This window comes from Stomoxys calcitrans, chromosome 1 (assembly GCF_963082655.1).
Source record: "Stomoxys calcitrans chromosome 1, idStoCalc2.1, whole genome shotgun sequence".
Lineage (NCBI taxonomy): Eukaryota > Metazoa > Arthropoda > Insecta > Diptera > Muscidae > Stomoxys > Stomoxys calcitrans.
The window spans coordinates 51,236,271-51,248,474 of NC_081552.1; the positions used below are offsets into that span (position 1 = coordinate 51,236,271).

At 36.3% G+C, this 12,204-nt stretch overlaps 1 protein-coding gene across 13 annotated transcripts in view; it reads left to right on the plus strand.

Annotated features, from left to right (window-relative positions):
- The window catches only part of LOC106092620 (zinc finger and SCAN domain-containing protein 12), a 190,266-nt gene that overhangs the window by 54,313 nt on the left and 123,749 nt on the right, over window positions 1–12,204 (plus strand). For 3 of the 13 annotated variants that reach the window (XM_013259523.2, XM_013259522.2, XM_059366342.1), the window contains one exon: window positions 78–2,100. The exons of 9 other annotated variants lie outside the window; for them this stretch is intronic. In XM_013259523.2, coding sequence (XP_013114977.2) covers window positions 78–2,024 — 1,947 coding nt within the window. In that variant the 3' untranslated portion in view covers window positions 2,025–2,100. Of the gene's footprint in view, window positions 1–77; window positions 2,101–7,344; window positions 8,070–12,204 lie in introns of those variants that run through there. One more of the 13 variants, XM_013259539.2, reaches the window with a different exon arrangement.

Below are 12,204 nucleotides of genomic sequence, written 5' to 3' on the forward strand. Positions count from 1 at the left end.
CGCTCCACTTAGGCATTAAAGTGATGAAGAATACAAGTGTCAATTATCTAGCCACAACCTTTGTTTCAAAATTTCAGGCGTTGAATCTGCTAGAAGCTCGTCATCTCACCGTTATGTGTGAGCCATGTTGGTTACACGTTTCCGATTTTCATATTTTTCGAGAATCTGTGAAAACGGCCCAGTTGAAGCTCAGGGGCGAAAGGGCTACTGAACTTTCTCAAGGTTTTGGGAGCAACCAGAAAGTTAATGAAGCTGAAAATGAATTACCTGGTGCTAGTCATGAGTATGTTGAAAAAAGTCCCTTAACCCAACCGAAATTGGAAATAATGGATGTTGCTGAGGATAGTGAATGCAGCCTCCACGAAGTTGAGGAGCAAACCAGGCAGAATGATCAATATCATATTTCTAGACCTTCAGTGTCAGGAGGAAGTAATAATTCTGAAACTATAGGCAAAAGAGAGTATTACAGAATCAATGACCTTTTGGCTCAGTGGATGCCCATCATCAAATGTCCTCTGTGCCCGGAGACTGGAAGCAATTTATCTGAATTGGAGACACATTTTGGTGATAAACATGCCACAGAAGAATTCCACATTTTATGCTGCGATCGCAAATTAAGCAAAAGGCTTCATATAAAAGAACATCTACTGCTGCACATTAATCCAAATGCTTTCAAGTGTCGTTTGTGTCCAAAGGGTTATGGTACGAAGAAGAGTTTACGAAGGCATGTGGCCCTAAGGCATCCTGAAACCCAGAATTTAAGCTACATTTGTACCATATGCAATCGGGGTATAAAAACTAAGGGAGGCCTAAAATTGCATTACACCAGTCTGCACAATGTAGAGCCACCGCCTGATTCTGACTATGAGGAGGAGAGAGGTTTAAGTCCAACAGATGTTCGAAAGCTGAGACGAAGAAAATATAGGTACATGAAGCAAGGCAAAGGCAAAATGAGCAGCAATGCCTTGAGAAAAGGTTTAGGCTCACAAGCTAGCAGTGGAAGTTCAAGTCGTGATGGAAGAGTAACGAGGTTTACTAGTAGTTTAAATTCAGGAACTGCTCAAAATTCGGGAGATGTTCAAACTATAAAGGCTATTCAAATTGTTGAAAATTCTGAAACTTTAAGAGCTTCTGAAACTATTGAAGCTTCTCAATCTTTAGAAACTTCACAAACTCTGGAGGCGTCTCAAACTTTGGAAAACTGTCAAACTAGTAAAGCTTCTCACACTGTTGCAGTTTTAGAAACTTTAGAAGCTTCTCAAAAATTTCAATATCCTTTGAACACAGAACCAAATTTAGAACTTTTCAAAAGTGCGCACCCACCAGAAGCTTCTTCAAATAATTCAAATATTTTAGACACATCATCACCAGCCAGCGTAAGCATGATATGCTCCGATGTGGATCAGCATAATGATACAAAGGCTGAGGCGAATCTTCAAGAACCTTTTATTGCTATAGTGAAGTCAGAAACAGAATTCGAGGGGCCAGGGATATGTGTAAAATCTGAGACTATAAAAGATGCTGAACCAAATTTTTTAATTCAAAATGTAGCTACGTTAAAATATGAGATAACAGAAATTGATGATACACACGCTGATCCAGATATGATACAATTAGAGTTATCAAACGAGAGTTTGTCGAATTCCCATGATGACACTGATGTACCAAATAAGACTGCACGAAAAAGGAGACCATCTAAATACACATGCCAACACTGTGACAAAGTCTGTTCTACTCAACCCGCCTATAACTATCACATTTGGTATAATCATCGCGATGAACCCAAACATAGTTGTCCTGAATGTCCCAGCACTTTTAGGCGAAAACGTGATCTTCTAGAACATGTGGCCTCACATCAGAAACGAGATCTTTATGGTTGTGCTTTTTGTGCGTTCACATGTCGGAAACTAAATCTCATGAGTCGACATCGAAAAACCGATCATCCACAAAAAGTGAATAAAAATTTTTATAGAAAAATTAACGTAGCCAGCAAAAGCGCGACGCGTTTACAAGCATCGCCCTAAGGAGAATATACAATTCAAATGGAAATGTATTAATTATTTTTTATAGCTTTTTGTATAATTTCCAAGTTTTCCTTAAATAAAAAAAATATATTTACTATTTATATTGATTTAAAAATAAATATTTATATTTTACTTAAAAATAACTGAAATTTTAATTTTGTATTTAAGAACCGGGGCAAACTTTTCATATATCAATGACATCGGTCCGATTCAAGTTTCAAGTGCAATGATAGGGGACTTAAATTTTATAGCCGAGGCCGATAGGGGGGACTCAGTGCTACACTATTTTTTGGGGAGAGACTTTTGCATGCCATAGTACCTCACAAATTTCATCAGAATTAGAACGCTGAACATTTTTCTGAAGTTCTCGCTAGGAATCCAACCCAGGCGTTCAGCCTTAATGGCTGACCTGTCAACTTCTGCTCTACAGTGGACTCCAACAAAATTAATGCCACAGAATTGATTATAATGCAAATATTGGTTTTAATTATGCGCCAGAAAGTTGGTAGTTATCATATCCGGTTGAGCCCCAGAAAGTCAATAGTTAGAACATAGGCGCCAGTTTAAAATAGTTTTAAAACATATTAAAAAATATTATTGCCTTTGTCTTGTACATTTTTTGTTGGCTGCCATGTAATCCATGACTGAATTTATTTTATAGAAAAGTGTTTGCAAAATTTTTAATTTATTTTTTTTTTAAACCAATTTTATACCCTCCACCATAAGATGGGGGGTATACTAATTTCGTCATTCTGTTTGTAACTACTCGAAATATTCGTCTGAGACCCCATAAAGTATATATATACTTGATCGTCGTGAAATTTTATGTCGATCTAGCCATGTCCGTCCGTCCGTCCGTCCGTCTGTCTGTCGAAAGCACGCTAACTTCCGAAGGTGTAAAGCTAGCCGCTTGAAATTTTGCACAAATACTTCTTATTAGTGTAGGTCGGTTGGTATTGTAAATGGGCCATATCGGTCCATGTTTTGATATAGCTGCCATATAAACCGATCTTGGGTCTTGACTTCTTGAGCCTCTAGAGTGCGCAATTCTTATCCGATTGGGATGAAATTTTGCACGACGTGTTTTGTTATGATATCCAACAACTGTGCTAAGTATGGTTCAAATCGGTCCATAACCTGATATAGCTACCATAAAAACCGATCTTGGGTCTTGACTTCCTGAGCCTCTAGAGTGCGCAATTCTTATCCGATTGGAATGAAATTTTGCACGACGTGTTTCGTTATGATATCCAATAATTGTGCCAAGTATGGTTCAAATCGGTCCATAACCTGATATAGCTGCCATATAAACCGATCTTGGGTCTTGACTTCTTGAGCCTCTAGAGGGCGCAATTCTCGTCCGATTGGAATGAAATTTTGCACGACATGTTTTGTAATGATATCCAACAACTGTGTCAAGTATGGTTCAAATCGGTCCATAACCTGATATAGCTGCCATATAAACCGATCTTGGGTCTTGACTTCCTGAGCCTCTAGAGTGCGCAATTCTTATCCGATTGGAATGAAATTTTGCACGACGTGTTTCGTTATGATATCCAACAACTGTGCGAAGTATGGTTCAAATCGGTTCATAACCTGATATAGCTGCCATATAAACCGATCTGGGGTCTTGACTTCTTGAGCCTCTAGAGTGCGCAATTCTTATCCGATTGGAATGAAATTTTGCACGACGTGTTTTGTTATGATATCCAACAACTGTGCCAAGTATGGTTCAAATCGGTCCATAACCTTATATAGCTGTCATATAAACCGATCTTGGGCCTTGACTTCTTGAGCCTCTAGCGTGCGCAATTCTTATCCGATCAGAATGAAATTTTGCACGACGTGTTTTGTTATGATATCAAACAACTGTGCCAAGTATAGTTCACATCGATCCATAACCTGATATACCTGCCATATAAACCGATCTTGGGTCTTGACTTCTTAAGCCTCTAGAGTGCGCAATTCTTATCCGATTTGAATGAAATTTTGCACGACGTGTTTTGTTATGATATCCAATAACTGTGCCAAGTGTGGTTTAAATCGGTCTATAACCTGATATAGCTGCCATATAAACCGATATTGGGTCTTGACTTCTTGAGCCTCTAGAGGGCGCAATTCTCATCCGACTAGACTGAAATTTTGCACATAGTGTTTTAGTATCACTTCTAACAACTGTGCTAAGTATGGTTCAATTCGGGCCATTACCTAGTATAACTGTCATATAAACCGATCTTGGGTCTTGACTTCTTAAGGCTCTAGAGTGCGCAATTCTTATCCGATTAGAATCAAATTTTGCACCACGTGTTTTGTTATGATATCTAACAACTGTGCCAAGTATGGGTCAAACCGGTTCATAACCTGATGTAGCTGCCATATAAACCGATCTTGGGTCTTGACTTCTTGGGCCTATAGAGAGCGCAATTCTTATCCGATTTGCCTGAAATTTTGTACGACGGATCCTCTCATGACCATCAACATACGTGTTTATTATGGTCTGAATCGGTGTATAGCCCGATACAGCTCCCATATAAATCGATCTCTCTTTTTTACTTTTTGAGCCCCCAAAGGGCGCAATTCTTATTCGAATTGGCTGACATTTTACACAGGTCTCCAACATATAATTTAATTGTGGTCTAAACCGGATCATATCTTGATATCGCTCTAATAGCAGAGCAAATCTTTTCTTATATCATTTTTTGCCTAAGAAGAGATGTCGGGAAAAGAACTGACAAATGCGCTCCATGGTGGAGGGTATATAAGATTCGGCCCGGCCGAACTTAGCACGCTTTTACTTGTTATTATTAATTTTAATTTTATTTTTGTAATTACCTTTTCTATGGTTTCTAATTTTCTTTTTTTTTAATTTATGTTTTTTTTTTTTTTTTTTATAATGTATTTAATTGGTTTGTTTTTTCATGACAATGTGGACCTGCAATTGAAGAGACAATACCTATAAAAGTAATTATTCTGAATATGGTTTAACTTGGATTGATCTATTATGGTCGATTTTTGACTTTTTTGTGCGAAATCTAGAAAATGAGTTGGAAGCAAAACATTTTTGAAGTAAAAAGAAATGAAAAGAAAAAATAATGTTCTTCAATTCCGTAGTTTGGTTTTAGTCGGTTTTTATTGGGGCTCATTCGTACACCAGTTTATATGCATAAATTGTATACAGTGGCACAGAAATGTCTACATACCTTCTCATAAATAGCAGTTATGTAGAATGATAGTATCATAGTTAGAATAAGATTTTGCACTAAAAATTTAACAAATGAAAATACTGGGAACCATGTTAAACAACTTTTGCAACAATAGAAATTTGACAGCAAACTTTTTAGTACATAAAATTCGATTTGAAAAAGGTGTTTTTTCAGTGGGGTATGTAGACTTTTCTGTGCTACTGTATATTTTTGATCGTCATTACATTTCAAGTTCATCTAGCCATGTCTGTCCACCTGTCTGTCGAAAGCACTCGAACTTACGAAAGAATCAGATTAGGCGCTTGAAAATATACAAATACTTCCTATTAGAGTAGGTTGGTTGGGCTTGTAAATGGGTCATATCAGTCCATATTACGATATAGCTTCCATATAAACCGATCTCACGAGTACACTTCTTAGGCCCCTAGAAAACGTAATTCTTATCCGATTTGGTTGGAATTTTGTACAAAGACGTTAAACAGATGTGCCAATTATGTCCGAATCGGTCCAAACCCTGATGTGGCTCCTATATAAACCGATATTCAGACTATACATCCTGAGTCTCTGAAAGGCGCAATTTTTACCTGATTTGGCTGAAATTTGGCACAATGACTTTTACGGCCGCGCAAAGACTTCTGTGACAAGTACACTCATAGAAATTTGTTAGTAAAAACTGCAAAAATGTTTGCTGAAAAAGCAGAAAGTCAGCTGGAAAAGAAAATTATAACAGACAATTTTCGCCTACAATTGACAATTTTTTTTATTTAATATATAGCAAATGCCTCAATTTTTCTTGAAAAGTTCAAAAATTTCGAATTGTTTTAATCGAATTAATATCAACAGACTAATTTTTCTGGGTGTATGGCATGAATCGGTGTAAGACCTGATGTAGCTTCCATATTAAGCGATCTCTTGATTGCGTTTCTTGGGCCCCTAGGGGATGCAATTCTTATCTGGCTGTAATTTTGCACAACAATTTCTTCTATGACCTTCAAAATTCGTCTTTAATATGGTCTGAACCGGTTCATAACCTGATATATACACTCATAGAACAAAGTTTTTGCTGCAACCACTGTCTGCTTAATATTAGTAGCTTATTTGGTGCTATTAAAACAGTAGTTCTGCTATTACATCAGTAGTGCTTCAATTTCGGAACAGCAGTGGATGCTTATATACTTTCCATAATCTTTTTTCTGTAGATTTAGAAACAAAAGGCCATGCCAGTCATGTACCCTTAAGTAGAGCAATAAAAAAATACGAGTGTGCTCAGCCACATTTTGAAATGTATACCAATGGATGGATTAGGTAGCTTCTTTACAGTAATATTCCACAAATTAAAATCATCTCTGCCAACAAAATTTAAAAAAAAAAAATGCGTAAAGTAATTCAAACAAGTAACGGGCTAACATAAAAAATAGGCTAACATTTTTTTCATCAGATTTTCCTACATACGTAAAACAGCGGATTTTGTTTGCTGAATTAGCTGACCGAAATGTCTGACAATACTACAACCAGCTTTCAGCAGACAAAAACTGCAATTTTCAGCAGACAAAAACTGGTTTAGCAAACATTTTTACTGTTTTGAATAACAAATTTGGTGTAGTGTATGATCCATGGTGACGGGTATACAAGATGCGGGCCGGCCGAACATAGAACTCTTAATTGTTATATTATTACTTTAATTTAAGGGTTTACGATTTGGGTTTTTTGAAGACGGGTGCACTTCCGTTGGGCGCCAGTTAGAAAATCATTTATTTATTATATAATAAGGGAAGTGTTGCGCTTTGTTTGTACGAGCTGTATGGCGACGATTGCATAGTTACACGCATCAAAATTTTGTATTTTGACTGCGTTGGCTAGGTCATGTTGTCAGAATGGATGAAGAAGCTCCAGCAAAGAAGTCTTTTGAAGGCAAAAACGGTGGTACACGCAAACCGGGAAGACCAAAAGTCCGATGGAAAGATCTAGTGGTGGGAGACACCTCGAAACTTGGTGTCAGAGATTTAAGAATGAGAGCAGAAGATCGAGGCGCTTGGAACGCTATTTTACGTTCGGCTAGTGGAGCAAATATTCTGTCATAGTCAATTAAAGCAAGTAAGTTGCGCTTTGTTTGTTTGTTTCGTGTAGGCTCATTAATAGCTTAACCGAATTTCATGAAATTTTCACAGATGGTACATTTGGCATTGGATGAAAATATGATACTTCATTTTGTGATATCCGCGAGGAGGGCCGACCCTCCCTCTGCATAACATTTTGGGGTCTATTCCCGGGCGGGTCCCCTCATCCCAAAAATTATGCCCCAAATTGTCATGACACCAAGCGGGACATTCTAATGAAATGTATTTGAGAGTTAAATATGGATATAAATTATAATTATTTAAAGAGCCGCATATACTTAAAGGTGTAGCGGAGCACGCCGGACCAGCAAATGTTTATACCCACTACCATAGGATGGGGGTATACTAGTCTAGTCATTCCGTTTGTAACACCTCGAAATATTCACTCCTGAAAGACACAATTTTTGTCTGAATTGGCTGAAATTGAGCATTTAGTGTTTTGGTTTGGCTCTCAACAACTGTGCCAAGGACGTTTTGAATCGGTCTATAAGCTGATATAGCCCCCATATAAACCGATCTCCCGATTTGACTTCTTGAGCCCTTGGAAGCCGCAATTTTTGTCAGATTTGACTGAAATTTTTCGACTGTTAACTTTTCCCACAACTGTGCCAAATACGGTCCAAATAAGTCTATAACCTGATGTAGCTCTAATGTAAACCGGTCTCTCGATCATCCTTACTCAGTTCCTAGAAGTCTTTAATGTTTGCTGGATTGACAGAAGTTTGGTATGTAGAATAAAATTGGTGATGGTGGGTTGCAAAGATGCGGCCCTGCCGAACTTAGCACGCTTTTACTTATCTAATTTTTCCTCCAAATAAAATTATTTCTTAATTTTATGTTATATTAAGCAAACACTTCACCCAGTTAATGTGTGGGCGGTAAATATGCCCCGTACTTGGGAGCCAGATTTTTGGTATAAGTTTTATTTTTTTTATCAAACGTTTTTTTATTTGTTGTATGCTTATTTTTCACTCTATCTATCGTTGGGCGCCAGTTTCTTGGGCTTGTGCAATTTTCCCAAAAATTATACAACTAGTCAACCTACGAAACGTCTGCGACTTTTCAGAAATAGCAGGCAATTCTTGTCAACTACCAATGAGTTAAATCTCTTAATTCTTCCTTTTTATACCAAAAGTTCAACGTCATGGCTTCAATGATAAATCTTTGTCGATTGTGTGTGGACTTTTGTGCAAATGATAATCACAGTCTTCGCAATGATAATGGTCAATTTAATAACATTTATTTCACTATTCTGAAATATTTTCTTCCAGAGGTAAGTCGCTCTGACAATGATTCAGAATAAGTTGAAGTAATTAATTTCCTTTGCAATTTTAGATACTGAATTTGCAAATTTGTACGAAATGTTGGAAACCGGTCAATTTAAAAGATCCATTAAAATGACACAATTGAAATTTAATAATAAGACTGAGAAAGTGAACTATGCGTATAGTTTTGCTGAAACTTCAAAGGCAAGAAAAGCTGAAATATCTTACAGCGAAGTAGTTGGTGTCAAGGAAGAACATAAGGATGAAGATACTTGTTTAGAAGACCCTGTGACTGAGTCTTCCATTACTTCGGATGAGGATTATGGTCAAGAAAATGCCACACTTTACTTTAAAAGAAAATCTCAAAATCCTTTAAAGACCGAAAAAATATTCGTAAAACAAGAAACCGAATTGGTAATAATGGATGTGGAATCCGAAGAAGTCCTGTCCAAATCAGATTCAGCCCAATTATTGGTTGCCTCTTCCTGCTCATGCTCTAAGAGGAGTTTGTATGATCCCCAAAAACACATGAAACTGGAAGACCTTATATCAAATGGATGAAAAGCTTAAAATGCATCAAATGTCCTGCCACCTTTCAGAATTGGCAAGAGTTAGAGGAACATAGAGATGAATTTTATGCTACCTGTTGTTCCTTGGAGTTTAACAAAAAGAATCTCATAAAAGAACATCTACTGTTGCATGAAGATCCTGAAGCCTTCAATTGCGAAGTTTGTGGAAAGACTTGCCCCAATAGAAGAGGACTGAGAGAACATTTAAATCGCATTCATACCGATTTTATGAAATTCAAATGTCATTATGCTCAGTGGTTTCAATTCGGCTGGTGGACTCAAGAGTCACATGAGTATTGTGCACTGTGATAAAACTAAAAAATCCAAAAAAGACAATGAAAATTGTAAAAATACAAATGTGAGGAGTGTGGATAGGTTTACAGCAATGAATATCGTTATCAGGGCCATATTGAGTACAGCCATCATCGAGTTCGCCAGTATAAATGCCCGCTTTGTGAGGGAGAACATTTGACAGACAAACATCTAAAACAAGATCTTTACGCATGTCCTTTTTTCCTCGTACATATAGGCAAATGGCTTCATTGGTTCGTATTCGTTTGGATAAACATCCGGAAGAAAGAAATACTGCAGTATTGTACCATAAAATTGATGTGGGATCGGACAATTATTTCAAAGAGCCAAAGCGAAGAAAACCCAGAACGAAAATGGTAAAAGAAACAGCTGTATCTGAAGGCAAGAAAGAAGAGTTGAGCGAAAGTGAATAATTTTATAGGTTTTCGGAAGAAAAAAAGGTTCTAAAAGTGGAAGATGATATGCAATAAAATATGAACTAAAGAAATTATTGGATTTTAAGTTACTTTTAAGCATATACCAAATTTAAAATAATTGGTCCATTAGTTTTCGGGAAACATTTAATTTTTTGTTGATAAAGTGGAGAGAATTTTTAAGTTTTGTTTTGAAAAGAAGACATGAGATTTTAACGATGTTGATAACTGGTAGGACGCCATATTTTCAGACGACCCATCATCAATATGGGCATCCATCCTTTAAAGTCAGTTGATGTTTTGAAGTTTTTTTTATTTTTTTTTTATATAAAGGGAGTGATTTTACCTTTGTGGTTAATGGTTTGCTTCAATATTGCATCCAAGTTGGGCGCCATTGGTTCAATATATTATAATAATGTTTTTTAGTATGTGAAGAGATTTAATTCGACTATGTTTTTTGTTCAAGTATAGAATCTTAATGTGGATTTTTACAAGTCGTTTGCGAGAATATGAGAGAATTAGGCAACTGCATGCGCTGTCTCGATTTCAAATCCGTCTGCATTGTGGATCTCGAGGGATCTTTGGACTTTCTTGAACCCCCTAATACGAATCATACTTTCCAAAACTTTCCCCACTGCCCCATATGTCAGCACAGGTCTCACTATGATATTTAGTATAGTTTTGAAACATGTAAATCAAATGAATCACTTTTCTCTGTAGTGCATTTAATTGGGCGCCAGTTTACACAATATGTTTTGATATCTTTTCCCAACCGATTTGTGAAAAGTATTTAAAAAACAATTAGTAATTCTTTAATCTTATTGGCGCATTGTAAATAATCAGTTTCTTTTCCAGGCACCAAGAGTTGGGCGCCAAATTAAGATTCAAAAAGATTTAAAAAAGTATCGCACAACTTTGATCGCCAGTTTTGATGTTTCCCCAACTTTGCCAAAGGAAATTTCAAGAACGCCAGCACACCAAGTTGGGCTCCAGTTTTATATTATTTGAAAAGTCAAATTAATTAACAGTTTTAGAGGCAGCCTACCACGTTGGGCCTCAGTTTCTAATTAATTTTCTACATTCGTTCATAATCAAATCAATTTTTAAAACTGTTGCACATATTTAAACTGTTATTACATATTTAAAGTTATATATATTTATATGTTTATTCAACTGATATTTCTAGGATGTCAACATCCTACGTTGTTGCCATTTTTAATTTTTTCGCCACACAAAATAAAAGATCAATTCTTAAATTTTGTATAGACAACATTTTCTGAACTCTGTGTATGACATATTTCTAATATAGATAACATGTTTTTCATTCAATATTTTTAAATTATTTACAGCTTCAATATTTTTAAATTATTTACACATATTGGGTGAATAATTAAATCAATTATCTGAATTAACAGTTACAGACAACTCCATTTATATTTAATTTCTTTTGGGAGTCAGTGTACGATGTTGGCAGCCAGTTTCTAATAATCTCCCATATTAGCTAATAATCGAGCGAATTTTTAAGACTGTTTTATGTTCAAAGGTCCCCAGTACATCACGTTGGGCGCCAGTTTTAAATGATTTCCTATATTGTTGGAATATTGTTGGATATTTCTGAGGAATTTAATTTTCATAGAACACAAACCAAGTTGGGCGCCACTTCTTATTTCTTCTCCACTATTGTTAATCGCTAAATATGTGATAGACAGAAGTCGTTGATATGGCTTTGGATATTTCTGCAGAATTCATTTATTAAGGATGGTGCCAGTACACCACCTTGGGCGCCAAGTTTTAAAATATTTCCCAACGTATATATTTATATGCACTTTCTGTTCGTGGGCCGATTTTCACCAAAATTTTTATTTAGGCATAGTTTGGTGTAAGAAAACGAGTTTTGAGTGCATATCTGAAATATGCTATTTTTATGCAAAATTTACCAAAACCAAAAAGATTCTTAAATAGATTAACGATTAGGCTTTTAAGTACTTTTCTGGCTACAAATGTCCTCTTTAAAACCATTTTCTTATAATTGCATCTTGAGAACCTTCACGGTCCAAAGTACCGATCTCCCGATTTAAGGTGTAAGGTCAATAGTAGCCGCATTTATTTACCGATTCCGCTGAAATTTAGCATAACGAGTTGTGTTAAGGTCCTTGATATATGTGCCGAATATAGAACAATCTCCGGATTTAAGGTATAAGGGCAAAAAAACAGCATTTATTATCCCATTTGCCAGAAATTTGGCATAACAAGTTGTGTTAAGATCTTTGATATATGTGCCGAATATGGTTCAGCTCGGCT